This window comes from Lonchura striata, chromosome 1A, assembly GCF_050655825.1.
Source record: "Lonchura striata isolate lonStrDom1 chromosome 1A, ASM5065582v1, whole genome shotgun sequence".
Taxonomy (NCBI): domain Eukaryota; kingdom Metazoa; phylum Chordata; class Aves; order Passeriformes; family Estrildidae; genus Lonchura; species Lonchura striata.
The window spans coordinates 33,221,744-33,238,688 of record NC_140741.1 but is presented as its reverse complement, the minus strand read 5'-3'; the positions used below and the strand labels follow the sequence as shown (position 1 = coordinate 33,238,688).

Below are 16,945 nucleotides of genomic sequence, written 5' to 3'. Positions count from 1 at the left end.
GGCTGTGCACCGTGACTCAAACGGGATTCGAACCGTGCCTCAAACCGCGGTTCAAATGCGATTCGCACCGCGCCTCAAACCGCGACTCGAACGCGACTCGAAAGCGACTCAAGCCGCGATCCGAACCGCGCCTCGAACGGCGCTGCCGGCGCGCCGGGGGCGGGGCTGCGCTCGGCGCGCCCACAGCCGGGCCCGGGACGCGCCGCCGCCCCGCCCTCCCCTCGGAAGGCGCCGGCCGGGCCGGGCCGGGGCCGAGCGGCGGGGCCGAGCGGCGGAGTGGAGCGCGCCCGGGGCACGCGGGGCGCTCGCATCCGCTGTCTGCCCGTCGGCTTCTTTAGCGTCTGTCTGGGGTTTGTGAAAGACCGATGAAGTTCTAAACCAGACAGATCCCTGCTGTGCGCGTGGTGTACAAAATGCTGTTGTTCCTATTCGTGGCTTTGTAGCTGAGGTTCTCCCCCCCGGCGCTTCGGCCTCGCCGCGCAGGTAAGGCTGTGTGCCATGGGGGAGGCGGCGGCCTGGGCTCGGCGCCTCCGCTGCCCGGCCCTTGCGAGCCCTGCCCGGCCCTTGCGAGCCCTGCCCGCTCTTTGCGAGCCCTGCCCGCTCCTTGCGAGCCCTGCCCGGCCCTTGCGAGCCCTGCCCGCTCTTTGCGAGCCCTGCCCGCTCCTTGCGAGCCCTGCCCGCTCCTTGCGAGCCCTGCCCGGCCCTTGCGAGCCCTGCCCGCTCCTTGCGAGCCCTGCCCGCTCCTTGCGAGCCCTGTCCGCTCCTTGCGAGCCCTGTCCGCTCCTTGCGAGCCCTGCCCGCTCCTTGCGAGCCCTGCCCGGCCCTTGCGAGCCCTGCCCGGCCCTTGCGAGCCCTGCCCGGCCCTTGCGAGCCCTGCCCGCTCCTTGCGAGCCCTGCCTGCTCCCCGTTTCGGCGGCGCAGCTTTGTCAGAATCTGAGTCCTTAATGTTCTTCTTTGATGTCCTTCTGTAAATTCTGTAAGTACAAAGTGTAAAGTACAAAATCATCATGCTAGCACGGATGCTCTGTACTTACATTCTGACAATCTATTGTAATAATAACTGGTTTAAGTTCTGATGTGAAATATGTGTCTTGGTGTTCTTGTTCTGTTTGGTTGTAGCAATGGCTTCAGGAACAGCGCTGATTTATGATGAGGAGATGACCGCTCACAAACTACTTTGGAGTGAGTAAGTCACTGCTATAGTTTTTATTATTGGATTCTTATTAGGAGTTGTGAGAGCAATACCAAATACATGCATTTTTTATAAATGTGATAGGAAGTATCTGGTGGTACTTCCTGTAATTTCCAAGTAAAAAGAAAGTCTTAACTCTAAGAGGAAAAAAAAATATTTTATTCACAAATTGTGTCTAGATAACGTAATGATTATCTGAAACTGGATTTGAGAAGCTACCGGCATTCAGTCTGGGAGACCTTAAAAAGACTTGTTAGGATGAGATGTCTCAGTAGCCCTCTAAATAATGTGTTTTAAGCTAATTAAATTGTTTATAAAATTAAAGTATCATTGACCTTGGAAAAGTGTGTAGATATACTCACTCAGCTGAAACATGTAAATTACATTCAGTTAGAAATTTGTATATTACTTAAGTTAGTATAATTTAGAAGAGTTCCTTTACAATGCCTAGGGTAACAATCCATTGTTGTCTTTTCTCCCACACCTGCTTCTTCTCTGTTCACCTTCATTGTAACCTACAGCTTTCAATTGCAGCATTCCCATGTCTGTAGCTAAGCATTGCAACTTTTTACCAGTGAGAGAAGAAAGAAAAAATGATGCTATTGTATTGCTTGTTTGGGTTTTTTTTATGATTTGTTTTTGCTTACATATTTTAGAATCAATTTCTGACTCAGTTCTGAAACAGAAAATACTTAAAGATTTTTTTCCCATTTTTACTCTCATGTATCTCTCTTTTTTTAAAGCTAGGCTTTATGAAGTGCATTAGTTACTTGTGTTGGTATAGTATTACAGTAATATAATTATTGTTTATTTTTAGTCCCATTTGTGATATTGAAGTGCCAGAAAGACTTTCCTCCTCCTATGAGCAGCTTAGAAGTTACCATCTTGTGGAAAGGTGTGTCCCTGTGCCTGCCAGAGAAGGAAGCGAGGAGGAGATCCTGTTGGTTCACAGGTCTGAAACTTAACTTTCATTCAGATTAATTCAATGAAACAGCAGATCTCATACCTCCAGATTATATTTTGATCTATTTGAAAAGAGTGTTCAAAAATTCAATGGCTTCCATTAATTTCAATGGAAAATGTGTCACAATGTTGAGTGCTGAATTATGAATCTGCTATTCCACCAAATCTACATTCTCACTCTGTGGGGTCTTAAGCAATGAATGCTGATTTATACACTGGAATACAAGTAAACTTCTAAAAAATATTTATAGTTGTTTACTTAAGTGTTGTGTTAATCTCTTTCTCCTGCAGTTTAGAGCACTTGGAAGTGGCAAAAAGCACTCAGACAATGAATGAAGAGGAGCTGAAAAGGGTCTCCAAAAATTATGATGCTTTTTTCTTTCATCCGGTGTGTAAGTTAAACTGCTTCCTCTGTTGGGAGTTAAAACTATTTGTGTTACTGCACCAGAGTGGCATTTTTCTAAGAAGGGGAAAAATTAAAAATACTTTTTTTGCTACTTATGTAGTCTCATGTTTATTTATGATATTGTCATTTTCTGTTTCTAGTTTAGTAGAATGCTGTAATTTAAATTGCTCAAGTGTTCTGTCATCTATTTTGTAATCGTATCACACCAGTATAATGCACTACTCAAATTTTAGCTCTATTTTTGTCACTTAATTTGTCACTTCTTATTTTTGTCACTATAGACCATTAATAACCTGCAAATCACACTTTGGTAACAATTGCTCTTAAATATTGTGCCATGAAATTGAGATGAAGTTTTCTGTTATGTTTCTGTAGGGTTTAATTCCTTATTTTCAAAGATGCCATGTTATTCCACTCAGTACATCCATCTCACATTTTTAACTGCTCCACAGAGAGCATCCTTATAAAGATTATGGTGATCACTGGTAGTCATAGGGGAAAGCACATGGGAACATGTGTTGTAAAATTCTGTTTCAGATATTTTCATATAGCTTCAGTAGGGTAGAATTCTGTCAAGCCAGTTTGCTGTTGGGATGCTAAAGCATGGCATGGATGCCGTGTTGAAGCTGATGAGTTTCTCTTTCTCAGAGCACTTACCGCTGTGCCAGACTAGCAGTAGGAGCAGCTTTGCAGCTGGTGGATGCTGTGATGGCAGGGAAAGTGCACAATGGAATGGCGTTAGTCAGGTAAGAAAATACTGAGGAAGTTTTCACTTAGCAAAATTCCTTCTGCTGTGAATAATTTCTAAAATTTTGGTTCAGACCTCCAGGTCACCACAGCCAGAGAAATACAGCTAACGGGTTTTGTTTGTTCAACAACGTTGCTATTGCAGCAGAATATGCAAAACTGAAGTATGGTCTGCAGAGGTAAGTGCATGGTTGACTCTAGTATGTAAACAATTTGACATTGTACTAGTTTAGATTAATGTCTAGAGCTTTCTGGGTGTCATGTTCCTTTTGTTCAGAAAAAACATTTTTCTTTTAAACCTTCTGTAGATTAACATGCTGTGGCTCTTCCTCTGAATGTTTTCTTTTACTGATCTGTACAGAATCCTAATTGTTGACTGGGATGTGCACCATGGGCAAGGAACTCAATATATATTTGAAGAAGATCCAAGGTTTGAAGGATTTTTTTTTCTTGTTTAATGTCAGCTGTTTAAAGATTGCTTGCCCTTCTAGAGAATAAGATTTCTTAAACTTCTAAAACTAGAGTCTTGTGAAACATTCATCTTGCTATTTGAGTCTCTCTGGTTTTCATTTGTTACAAAATAGAAGGAAATATCTAAATCAAAATAAAATATAAATCTATTCTACTTTAACGAGTAATAAACAAAATAAGTTATGTGATTACCTTGGTTTGCCACTACTGTGGTAGTACATCTATTCTCTGTTAGTGAATTTCTCAGTTAAAGTCTTCAAGTAATAGTTGGATAAAATATATGAACTTTTTTTTTTTAGAAGACCAACATAAGTAGGTTCTAGAAACAAGCCTGCTGTTCTGAAAATTCCTTGTATTCGATCTGTGTAGAGTGCATGCTTACAAGACATTTTTAGCGTGTTAATTTTAACATAGTACCAGTTTTCAGTCTAAATCCTTTGAGAGAACTAAGGAGAAAGGATAGGATAGTTTTGATAGTTTTATTTTCTTGTTTTTGGGCAATGCAGTCATCAGGTTGAGAATATAAAATAATTTCCACAATCTTTTTTTCAAATTGGATTTTTTTTTTTTTTCCAGTGTTTTGTACTTTTCTTGGCATCGTTATGAACATCAGGAGTTCTGGCCATCACTCAGAGAATCCGATTATGATGCTGTAGGTCTGGGAAAAGGAAAAGGTTTTAATGTAAATTTGCCTTGGAATAAGGTAAATATTATTTACAATACAGCAAAGCGCTTGCAATAATTTTGTATATCATCCTTTGGGTGACACTTTGAGTAAGTGCACTGCTTCACTTGCTTGGCAAATGTCTTACACAGTGTATATTCTTCCTGTCAGGGGAAGGTCTGCTGGAAAAATATGGCTCAGAATGTGATAATGTCTAAACAAGAAAAGGGAGAGAAGAATTTACACACTCATTTTTACTTGAATATCTTGTCTAGCCATCAAATCAAAAAGTGTTTCAGGAGGTGATTACATCCATCCTTGTTTAACAGAGAGCTGAAGCTCATTAAGATAAAAAATGGTGGATATTTACGCACTTTACTTAAATAGAGGATTTTTTACCGTACTTCATAAGATTGCCTCATCTTTAACTTCCCATATCTTTCCCTGTGCAACATTTCCCTAAAGTCTTGAAGAACCTTAGAAAATTTATCATTCCAATTGGAAAACATGCCCCGTGTTTCTCATATTTTTCAGGTTGAGATGGGAAATTCAGATTATCTTGCTGCTTTTTTCCATGTGTTGCTTCCGATGGCATTTGAGGTAATTTTTTACTGCCAAAGAGCACTTCCTAAGTGTTTCTTAAGCAGGTACCATTGAATATTTTACAAAAATGCAGTAATTGCCAGTAGCATAGTAAATATTCTGCTGGAATGACATTGCCCTTATCAACTGAATAGTATTTATGGAATTTTAGTTTTTAAATATTCAACATAATCATCTGCAACTTCTCCAGCAGATACAAAAATAGTACAAGAGGATAATGTATTCAAGGAGAATCCTTACTTGTGTTCATGTTCAAATTGAAATAACAGCTGATCATGGTACAGTTGAAAGCCTGTACAAAATTGAAAATAGGACATAAAGATGTGTTCCAGCTATCTCTCTTTTATAACAGTTTGATCCTGAACTGGTTATTGTCTCCTCTGGATACGATTCTGGAATTGGTGACCCTGAAGTAAGTAACTTGTGGTCTTTATGTTGTCAGTCATGAATCTATTAGGAAAATATTCTTGCTGTTTTAATGTCTTGTGATTGCTAAGTGAAATTCACTTTGATCAAGCTAAAAACACATGCTTGAATTTTTAGTCTGACCCAAGTTCATTAAACATTACAAGACATCTAAAGACAGGTTATTCCGTCACATTGTGTAATTACTGTGTTGTTTTTTTTCGCATTCCTTAAATGCAGTTGGTTCAGCATTCTGTTTGATACAAGGAAAGGCAAGTGTTCTGGTATTCCATCTCAGACTTGGGTACTTCAGATTGAGTTTCTTACCAGTGTTTTTGAATCAAGGTGTCATCTCTTAAAATTTTTTCTTTGGTTTAGGGTCAGATGAATGCCACTCCTGAGGTTTTTGCCCACCTTACCCATTTCCTGATGCAGTTAGCTAATGGAAAACTGTGTGTCATCCTAGAGGTAAAGACTTTTGAAATATACTCCTAGGGGAAAGGTCTTTGTATTAGAGCCATTTAGGGCAAACTAGAAGCTAGGAAGTGAAACTGCTTAACAAAATAATTTCTTATTTTTATCTTTCTTTGAGTACTAGGAATGCTAAAATGACTAAGATTTGACACTGCTCTTACACTATAGAGTTTTGAAACAAAGGAGCCATATACTCATCATTCAAAAAAACATATCTTCCACAAAACTGTTCAGTTCTTGTGAACAGTGATTAGTCTACTTTTCTTGACAGTCCCAAACCCATTAAAATGTATTTAGTGAATAGGCTGTAATACCAATGTTTTTACAAGTGTATCTTAGTCCAGGAGATTTTATAAAAACTTTTAACCTAAATATACTCTTACTTAGTAATGGAACACTTGGAAAATTTCCTCTTTTTTGATTTAATGATTGTATGCAGGCTCCTTAGGAGATCTTTTTTATTATTTTTTTAACAATTTAAAGTGTTTTCTCCTTTTGAAATCTAGACTTCAACCCCCTATTTCAGCTGCATGTTAGAAAAATAGTGGCTTTTCAGGTAAATAAGTGTGTGGAAATATTGCTGCTAACAAGGTCTTCAAGAGTGAATTGTGTATTAATTGATTCACTTGACCTTGTGTTTTGCATTACCTTTCTTCTAGCATGTTATTATAGACATTTTTGTATATTAGCTGAAGTGCAAGTAAGCATTCACTCCTACCACAGATGGTGTGACTGCTCCATAGGTGATAGATGGCTTCCTGCATGTCACCTACCAGTCTTAAATCCATCTTGTTCTCCAGATTCTGCCAAACTATTAGGCAACCACATGTTAAAAGTGTGGGAGATTTCTCTTGTAAAGCCATTTTAGAGGCTAGTGATAGCATTTGCCTTCTCAGGAATCTTTCACAGGGATTGTTAAAGATGGCATGTTGTAGATGGGAATGGAGAAGGCATATTTTTTTATGGCAGAGTAATGACTGGTTTCTGAAGTTACTTGAACTGTGACAAAGTGAGTTCAATCATGGCATGCCAGTGAAGTTCAGCAGTTGGCCACTAAGTTATGTTTTCATACTGAAAAATCATTGACTTAGATATACTTGGATATCATCTTCTGTTTCTATAAATACAGATACATTTCAAAAGGATAGTTTATTTTCTCTGTTGTAATTCAGAGAGATATTAAAAGTACTTGTGCCTTAGTTGACACAAAATACTTTTTAGGGTGGATACCACTTGAAATCATTGGGTGAATCAGTGTGCATGACTGTAAAAACTTTGCTTGGAGATCCTGTACCTCAAATAACTGGAGAGATGGCACCTTGTCTAAGGTAAGCATCTGAAGAATTTTAGAACAACTAAAATGAGACTGAACAACTTTAATGAGACTAAAAGACATTCATGTTTTGAACATTTTGCTGAAGTAAGGTTTTAATATTGTAGTTTATAATATACTATTTTCTACTTTGGATAACTTGCATTTTTAAAAAGTCCACCAAGGTACACTTTTATATACTTTTGTTTTTGAAATTACTTCAAATTGTGAGATCTTATAGCATAAAACTATAAGCCATTTTATCCTTAGGCTTTGTTATCCTATAGAAATCCATCCCACTCAAGGCTGAGATAATTCTGCTGTAATCAGGATAATACCAGTTATCTACAGCCAGTATTTGGGAATGTATGCAACTGCAAGGTTTAGTGCTTCAGACCCCAGAGCCACTTCAGTCACTGTGGTACAACAATAGCTGGGGCAAACCTTTCTGTCATCAGTGAGAGTTGATGCTGTGCAAGCCAGTCTTGATGAATACTTGTATTTCTGGAATTCAGAGCATCGAGGCCTGGGCTGAAAAAGCAGTTGCTATGTAGAGCTGTACCAAGAAAATTAAATTTCAAGTCTAACTTATTTTCAGAGACACTAAGACTGTACAGTGGTGGAATCTGACCTAAGAAAGCATTCTGAACCTTGGGCCTGAATCAGTCCCACATCTAAAGAGTGTCTTTCTCTCTACCTGTCTGCGCTGTCTCGTCCACATCTCCATGTTCTGTCCTCCATCTTTCTCCCAGCTCAGTAGTTGTCTTGTGCTTTTTCTAGCAGAAATGCTTCTCATGCACTTTGGTGGCAGCACCTCCTAGTTGGCTGTATTAAGTTAAAGCTCAGAGCTTGAATCAGTCAGGGAAGCAGTGTGTATATACATAGATTGTGGGCTGAGTTTAGTAAACTGATGGAGCAAAACTGGTTCCTTTGCTCCTAGTAAATCCCATAAGCTCTCTGTGTCCTCTTTTTATTCTGTATCAGCTGTGATATCTCAGATTGCTATCATCCTTTGTCATAGATAGTTGATTACGTACTTAGCCAGCATATCAGTCCAGTTCTTGAACACTTTACTAGTAATCTGCACATAGATGGAAATTCTTCTGGATTTAACACAACCTGAATTATGTTTGTATGACAGCTAATGCAATGGGACCGTTTGGTCATAGTGCTGCAAATACCAGTGATAATAAAAAGGAGACTTCAACACAAAGAATAGCAGGGTATGTGATATACTTAGTTCCTGAACAGATTGTCTTGCTTTTGAGTCAATCTAATTAAATCTTTACATTGTGTAGATCAAATCTCTTGATAAAACATTGACAGACAGGAGAATTTTTTCCTGAACTCATACAGGTGTGCTTCCTCCAACAGCAGGGTTGGGATTTCACTCACTGTGTAAATGTGTGTACATGCTGTATATGTTCTTCACTTTTGTTTTATGACTCTCTTAATCTTTTCAAGCAGTGTGCCCATTGACTGTTGTTCTGTTTTGCATTCTTGGAAGAGATCAGAGTTTGTTCATTTTCAGTTGATTTTTTGGTTTTGTTTTTTTGTTGAGGTAAGTTATGATTCCTCATATGATTTTCATTATTGCTAATACTGTTAATCTGGTTTATTTTTTAGTGCTGTTGAATCTATTCAAAATGTGAGAGCAGCACATAAATCCTACTGGAAATGGTTGGCTTATGAAGGTAGTTTCTCTTCATTCAAGCAAATACTATTGATAAATGGATTTATACAGAAGTTGAAAGTTATTAAAATTAATACCAGTGGACTAAACTAATTGAACAAGCAATTATTCATTAAGTGACTGATGAAGCAGTATGAGGCTTCATTTGAGGTCTTGTCTTCAGCTGGTCTGAAAAGAACTTTATGAAGCTGGCAAACATCATGTCAAAAAGTAGCACTTTGGTATCTTTGAGGATGCTGTTTTCTGTGTCAAAAATACAGGCATAAGCCTTATTACAATACATGGCCTTTCACTAGATTAAAACAAATGTAGTAGCACTGAGAAAACATCTGTGTAGGAAACATTGTAGCTAGTGCATGGAAGTAAATATGCATACTGTGAATACTGATGTATTCTATTCTGTGAATAAATATATCCAAATATTAATACATTGCTTAGAAACTAATACCTGTGAAACACCTCTTTCTTTTTCTCTAGACACATCATTTTTACAAAATTTGAGCACTAAATCACACTTACTAAAGAAGGCTAATTCAAATCCCTCCACAGAAGATGAATCTCGGATAACTAAAAACAACAACACTGCCAAAGTAGAAAGGTTTTTGGAATTGCACATGAAAAACATTCTATTTCCAGTGCCTCCCATCAAAACAGCAACAACTGGCTCTGAAGGTTCAGAACATTTTTTTCCTCAACATGTTCAGCTGGTGAAGGAAATGGACAAAACAGAAATAAAAGCTCTTGTCAGGTTGGTCCTATTTATTTTATTTTCCACAGAGTATGAGAGGTCTCTGTATACAGACTGTCATTTAGCTCTATGTCTGCCATGGTCATCTTTTTGGCCTAAGTCTACCCACTTACAGCCAGAATTTCTTCCTTTATAAATAAAGACATTTGTGTTGTATAGCACTTATAGCCTGAAATCCTTTAAAGAAATAATCAGAATACTTTTTCTCTATAACTATTTCAATAGCGATAGGACAGCTAATGTGAATGTATTAATTTAGAAAGAGATTTTGCTAGGAAGCTGTCTTAAAGCTCTGTACTCACTTTTAGCTGGAAAAAATACCAAACTGCTCTGATGTGAGAAATGCAATGTTTTGTCTTGTCTTCATCTAATTTTGACAGGACTCTGTTTCCTGAATATCATCAGACATTTTTGTTTTCTTTACAGTGCAGAATGGAGACAGGTTTAGGGAGATGAAGACTGTCAGGCACCAGTGTTGTCATCTTCCTGCTAGAGCATGTTTCTGAGAATCAATGTCTAGCACCTATACAAAATGTATAGGTGTCATTGATACTAGCTGCAAAACACTTTATCAGTGTCCTCTTTGAAGACAGTATTGCCTCTTACCTAGTTTTTCTTCATGTAATTTCTTTTACAGTGGCTTTTATGCAGACCTTGTGAAAGAGGACAAAACTTTGCTCTCTCTTGGCAGTATGTTTGTGATCCTAGATAAAATACTTAAGAAGGAGGTAATAATATACTGCCTTTGTCTTGGGGGTAGGGGTGGAGTGGGAGTCCTCTGATATTTTGCTTCTACTATTTTGTTACCCAAATATTAGTTATTATTTATCTCCCAAGTCCACTAATCTCAGCTATAATGTGTTTAGCTATGAGTGAGCATGCAAAATGGGAAAACTACTATTTAAGTATAGTTGTTAACCCAAATCCATCTTTCTAATCATCTTTGGGCAACTCATTATCCAGACTTTCTGTAGGTAGTCACAGAATGAGTCCCCAAGAGCCTACTCATTGCTCTCAGACTCACGGGGGAGACAGGCATTAAGTCTTCCAGTTGAGGGATGCAGAAGTTGCTGTATCAAACACTAGTAAGCAACAGCAAGAAATCTGAAAAAATGTCAATATTTTTCCTGTCTCAATGTGCAAAGTTCATACAGTAAATTTTGACTTACAAGTGTGTGCACACTCGTACTCTTTAGTGGCATTGTCAACAGCTCTGCTGTATGCTCCAATTCTGATCAGAGTAATTCTAGTTCAGTGTTTTGATTCTTGCAGGGTCAGGAATGAAGAGAGGGGAGGCTTAGAGGGTGCATCTTCATATTTATGTGTAAAAACTTGGATAAGCATAGAAGAAGAACTGAAAACAAGTTTAAAATATTGCATCATAATAAGTCACTCTTCCTTTGAGTGAAAAGCTCTCATTAAGGTACCAGGCCTATAGGGAAGAGTAAGTACCACAATAGCCTCTTTCTTCTAAGCCATCTTGATCTTAGAAGTCACATGTGAAGATCCCCGGGACAAATTTCTGACATAAACTGCAGACAGCTCCAGGAGAGCCTGTAAATAGATTTTAAGAAATGGTTACTGGTAAAAAGAAGTAGAACTTACAATGAATTGCAGATGTAAGTTAACTTTTTGTGCTGACAGAGAGGAGGAATGAGAGGGAAAGATATCTTTTTGCTTAGCTTTTATGTAGAGTTCAAAGCACACACCACAAAAGAATACTCAAGGGTTGACTGAGTAATGTGGCAATTGTATTTTCCAGAAAATAATAGTTTGCCTAGGTTAAAGGAAAAATCAGAATATTCAGAAACAACCTGCTTTTCAATGAGTGTATTTTTCTGCAGACTATATAGAGACCCAGTGAACATGGCCTTCCCCTGGAAAAGTTATTTTGACAGTTGCCTTCTGGTACAGCACCATACTTTTGAAATAGTAGTGCAGTTTATGGAATAATAATCAAATATGGCCTTTCTGTAGAAAATAATTAATACAGCTGTTACACTTTAAAAATTGTGATCTTTCGCAGCATTCCTTCTGAATGAAAAATTTATTTTGTAGGTGTGTAATGGATTTGCAGCATCACCCTCAGCTGCTCTTTCTGCTGCTGTTGCACTAAGACATTCTGTTCGTTTTGGATTTCAAAGGTGAATTTGTATATTTGCATTTAGAGCCCTTTGACAACATGTTAAAATCAAATACTAAGTGTGGCAATTATGGCAAATTGCCTGTGAAACGTTGATTTTAAAATAAATAGCATGCCCACACACATAGCATTTTCAGCATGTAATCCAGGTAACAATGTGTACACCAGCAACAACCTTTTGCCTTTCCAAAGGCAAAAAATATGTAAGGATGATGGCTATGCTAGCCTACACCTTCTTTGTCAGATTTCAATTTGCTTTGGCCTAGGGACAATTTCTTGAGATTTTTTTTCCTCCCCAGTATTTGATGGAAGAAATGGGGTTCCCTTGAGCTGCCCTAAATGTGTTTTATTTCTACTTTTAATGGACCAAATTCAATATACATTCTTTTTAATGCTTCTAATCTGCACACAAACTTTTATATAAATTGCACTAACAAAAAAAAATTACTTGTCAATATATATAAATTTTTGTTTCCTGCAGAGTGCTTTGTGTATTTGTTGGAGACATGCAGATGATACCAAACACAGAAGATGGGTGAGGCCTCCCTTTACATTAGGGGGTACAGTCCCAAGGGCTTTATATCACACATCTATATGTGTGATGAAATCTGCACTAAGGAGTCAGTCATGGGTTGACATTTATGAAGTTTAGCTTGAGACATAATACAAAACATCCCCAAATATATCTTCAAAGAAAAATTATTGTCTCTAAATGCTATTTCATGCATTTGGTGGTAGGTTTGAAGTATAATCCTTCTGTATTGATCGAAATTTAGATTGTTATTGAAAATACAATGAAATAAATAAGGCAATTGTTAATTAAATAGGAGACCTATCTCCCCTGTAACTGCAGGAGGCACATATTGCTGATGCAGAGTTCCTTATTGAAAGTCTTCATACTTATATATAATTTTATATGTATATTATTTTTTTCCACTTCCCCTTTTTCTTCAAAGTAATTTGCCAATAGTCTTTAATAATCTTTTTAAAAATACCATAAAAAGGATTTCAGTTTTAGTTGTTTACATTTTGAAATGTAGTAATACAAATAGTTATTTGTTTCTGTATTATGAATTAGTATTTAAAGAATGACGGAAGAAAATATCCCATTTTTATCCCATCGAGAAATAATTGGTTAAATACTCAAGTGGGGTTTTTGTTTACAGAAAAATACTTGTCATAAACATCTGTGAGAAAGAACAGTCTAGAAAGACCAGCTGCAAACACTATATTTCTCTAAACTGGAAAGAGGTAAGATTCACTTTCTAGAAACAACGTAGGAGAAATAAATAATAAAATATACTTAGAAATTTATACAATTACATTAAGAATTACACCCCTTACTCCACTTTAGACCTTTGAAAATTATTCCTATTTTTGCCCTTGTCAGGTTACTACTCCTTCCCACAGCTTTAGAGTGTGTTAGAATGCATAGGTTGGAGGAAACATAACATAGTTACTGCAGTTCATCTTTAGCAAGGCAGACTTACACTGCAAAGACAGTAAGGAAAAGATGAATAATCCTGCATGTTTAATATAAAAATTGCTGAGAAAATAGATCAGTATCTTGTTTCCTAGGCCAATCAAAAGCTTTATTAGAGTCACCTTTTTGTTTTGTTTTATATCTGGGAATTTGGAGCTTTATATTTAATTTGTTGTTTTTGTTGTTAAAGGATGCTGAAGGAAATGATTTCTTTTTTGCTGTACTTGGATTAATTCTTCCTGTAGCATATAGTTATCAACCAAACCTAACAGTAATAGCTGTTGGACCAAACAGGAACCTTGGAATAAGTGGGATTTCTCTGCTTGTTGCTTTACTACGAGGATTAGCTGAGTCTCGAATTTTTGCTGTGATTGAGGTAAGAAGTGATGCTAAACCATGGTATGCCTGGCAGAGACGCTGGTATGAACTGCTTCAGGTCTCCCAGTAGAAAATACTGGCTGTCTTTGGTACCCCTGAATTCACAGCACAAACTGCCCAAGGTTCTTTCTGTCCTGAAGACAAGACAGGACACAGCTGCACACCAGGCTGTAGGCAGCGGTCGCAGCCTGCACAGTGGAGAAGCCGAGGCATGAACTCAAGGCATAACCCATGGTTATGTCTGTGAGCCATAGATGTTCTGTCAGTTTGCCACAACTTCCATTTTTATCTGGGATCCACAGCTCAGTTGTCTCCTGGAAAGAGGCATTTCCTGCCTGTTAAATATCTGGCCTCTTTCCATCAGATGTGATTGAAAGCAGCACACTGTTCTGTTCATAACAGACCACTAAATTTCCTCTCCTCTCCCGGGTGCTGTGCTTTGTCACACACAACTTCCAGCCTGCAGTACATCAATCAGAAGGGCACATATCCTTCAAGTGAACTTAATTGAGATGGTACATAATTGAGGGCCAGAGTGCCCCAGCTTTGTGTTTCAGGTAGAGAGCAGGGAAAGAAAAAATGTAGGGACTTTCCTTAGGTTTTTTCCATATGCTACCACATTAAGAATGCCTAAATTAAGGAGTTGGAGGCTGTATCCAGAGCAGTGGTCAGTGAGTGTAGCTTCCATGAATTTGTCTAATCACATAAAGAGTTCAATTTCCACTCCTGGCCTGTGGTTGTGAGTAACACAGTTTCTCTGTGTGATCTATGAAACAGTAACTTTTGATTACTTTTGTGCCTTTTAGTTCTTCAACAATGAGAAGCAACAAAAAATTGTTCATGTAGGCTTACTCTAATCTGTTCTCCAGCAAGTAACCAATTAAAGCCATGCTATTAATTAAGCTGCCAATTAAGTGGATTTTGACATAATTTATTCTGTATTTTTCTCAATGTTATTTGTTTTAATTTACAATGCTGATACATAAATTGGCTAAGCTAAAATAATTTGTACATTGATATGCAGTATCCATAAATAATGTATTTGCACACTGCTAATTAGGAGTATGAAATTGAGAGAATTACTGATTTCTGAAGTGTAAACTCTGACAATAAAAGGATATTAGGCAGACATGTTAAAAAAAGTGATTGATACTTTTACATTGGTACTCTGCAGGTAGCTCCATAACAGGATCATGATTTTCTAATGCATGTACATGGCTTTTTAGAGGACTTGAAAAAATATTTTTATTTCTTAAAAAAATCTGTTACAGTCTTCCAAATATAATCTTCATATAGCATCAACAATTCAAATTAAATTTCTGCAAGGAAATGATAATTATTTAGACTGTGAGAAGTCAAAAAGAGTAAATTTCTTGAATAAGCAAAATATATTACTATTTTCCACTCATAGAAAATAAATGATGCATGAAGTAAGCAAGCTCCATGCTTCCCTTAGCCTCATAATATTTTCTGTCCTTAACCCAGCATTATTTCTTTTTAGTCATAAAGGGAAAAGCGAGATTCTTTTTCCATTTGAAAAAAAAAAAGTTTTACAACAGATGAAAATTAATTTACAGTTTTCAGAAAGAAACTCAGTTTGGACACATTTTTATTTGAAAATGGAAGATTGCTCATTCTTGCTACTAATGCTAGTGATTTAATTACAAAAGCTTGTTTTAAAATACTTCATTTATCACTGAAACAAAGAGAGGTTGGTTCACAGGGGTATTTTTTCTTCCTAATTAGGACACAGAGATAAGTTTAATGCAAAGTATAGCCAAAGCATTAGTGGGTGCTTCTACACCTCCCTTTGGAATTTATGTACCTCCTACCCAAGAAAAGGTAAATAAAATAAAAACATTGAGGGACCAATTTCAGCAGGAATGGAAAATGCTTCAGTGTTCAGGTAAGTTGTCTGATTTTATCTTTAACTCTGTAAGTTAAGTAAGTTACTCTAAGTTTCTGGAAAGATGATATAAATACAGCTGGGTCCTGTAAGTCAGTGGGACATTTAAAGTCATTGGGACCAGGCTGATCTAATGTGAAACTGCTGAAACTCTGAATGCTTCTAATTCTGCCACTTGAGCTGGAAAGCACCAAATTCCATAGCATAGCAACTGTACCCTTGGGACTTAGAATACTGTTACTCCAAAATTTTGGAATGAAATGAAACCAAAATATGTGCTTAAAGAATGGGTAACAAGATGTGCCCTGATTAGCTCTGATTGCTAATGTGGTTTCTGAATACAGTGCAAAACCAGGTGATATTTTTAAATGTTTAACTTGTCCACGCATAACTCCATAATGATTAGTCATAGTGCAAGTACAGTTAAAGAGCTGAAGATCAGGCACTGCATTTGTAGAGGAATCAGGACAGGCAGGTATGTATGTTTTCAAGCATACTTGTCTAGAAATATTTCTTTGTTGAATGACTTCTGGTTTTCAACAACAAAAAAAGCAATTATAAAGGTGAGCATCAAAAGAAAATGTCATTCTCTCCTTTCAGAAGAAATGCCCAATACCAGGGGTCTGGTTCCAAGAAAATATTCTTGTGGGGTCAGGAATTGTGGTAATAACTGGTTTTCTTACTGCTGTTCTTTTCAGTGAAGGATGAGATTTCCAGAAATTGATTTCACTTCAGAATCATTTTACAAAAAAGAAGAAAAGGAAAATATGAGGACTTCACTCTGCCCTCTTGAAGCATAAATTCTCAGTATAACAAATAAGAACTCCACATCTCCAGAGACTTAATAGCGGCCTAAAGATACATCATGTAATTTCTCAAAATTAAACAAGCATTCCAAGGCAATAGTCATTATATGCCTTGTTTTGTAGTATTCCAGGTATGATTTAGGGATCACTTTCATGAGTACTTTTTTGTTACTGTGATTTCAATAATTTGACCTTTTGATTTCAGACACTTCAAATGATGTTTATACTGGTGTTCCTACTGGGTTCAACTTTATATCATGGAATAATTAAATCTGTTTTTGCAGTTGTCTTTTTTAATTGTTCACAGTGCTTCCCTTCACATTTGTTTTGGTTTTCAGATATTGCTGGAGGGCAAACAATTAATTTGAAATTAAAATCTTTTTCAAAAGAAAAGCTATGTGAAAGATTTTTCACCAAGAGCTGAAGAGCATTAAGATATTCTGTTTCAGTTTAGAGGTTTTTTTTTTGAACTGACCTTTGAAGTCCAAAAAGGTATTTAAATTGGAAACGGGCCAATAGCCAACCTTCAGCTTCAGCATTTTTCCTAACGG

At 37.3% G+C, this 16,945-nt stretch overlaps 1 protein-coding gene across 14 annotated transcripts; it reads left to right on the top strand.

Moving 5' to 3' along the window:
- Positions 1 to 242: 242 nt before the first annotated feature.
- Positions 243 to 16,677, top strand: HDAC10 (histone deacetylase 10). 14 transcript variants are annotated; one of them, XM_085569123.1, is made up of 22 exons: positions 482 to 755; positions 832 to 976; positions 1,120 to 1,186; positions 2,010 to 2,144; positions 2,447 to 2,543; positions 3,210 to 3,307; positions 3,383 to 3,487; positions 3,670 to 3,738; positions 4,356 to 4,482; positions 4,978 to 5,043; positions 5,399 to 5,458; positions 5,830 to 5,919; positions 7,147 to 7,253; positions 8,864 to 8,931; positions 9,408 to 9,678; positions 10,316 to 10,406; positions 11,737 to 11,822; positions 12,303 to 12,356; positions 12,988 to 13,072; positions 13,495 to 13,680; positions 15,429 to 15,588; positions 16,287 to 16,677. In XM_085569123.1, exons 2-22 carry the CDS (start codon positions 958 to 960, stop codon positions 16,310 to 16,312), a joined length of 2,067 nt encoding a protein of 688 aa, XP_085425249.1. In that variant the 5' UTR covers positions 482 to 755; positions 832 to 957; the 3' UTR covers positions 16,313 to 16,677. The 14 variants fall into 14 exon arrangements, with proteins under 14 accessions (XP_085425256.1, XP_085425260.1, XP_085425251.1 ...); XM_085569130.1 differs by lacking the exon at positions 832 to 976 and having other exon boundaries at positions 243 to 483; positions 1,120 to 1,182; XM_085569134.1 differs by lacking the exon at positions 832 to 976 and having other exon boundaries at positions 243 to 483; positions 1,120 to 1,182; positions 2,447 to 2,547.
- Positions 16,678 to 16,945: the final 268 nt, after the last annotated feature.

Coding starts and splice junctions, on each gene's coding strand:
- HDAC10 (XM_085569121.1), top strand. Junction 2,145..2,446: donor GAGATCCTGTTGGTTCACAG/GTCTGAAACTTA, acceptor TTTCTCCTGCAG/TTTAGAGCACTTGGAAGTGG. Junction 4,483..4,977: donor TAAATTTGCCTTGGAATAAG/GTAAATATTATT, acceptor CATATTTTTCAG/GTTGAGATGGGAAATTCAGA.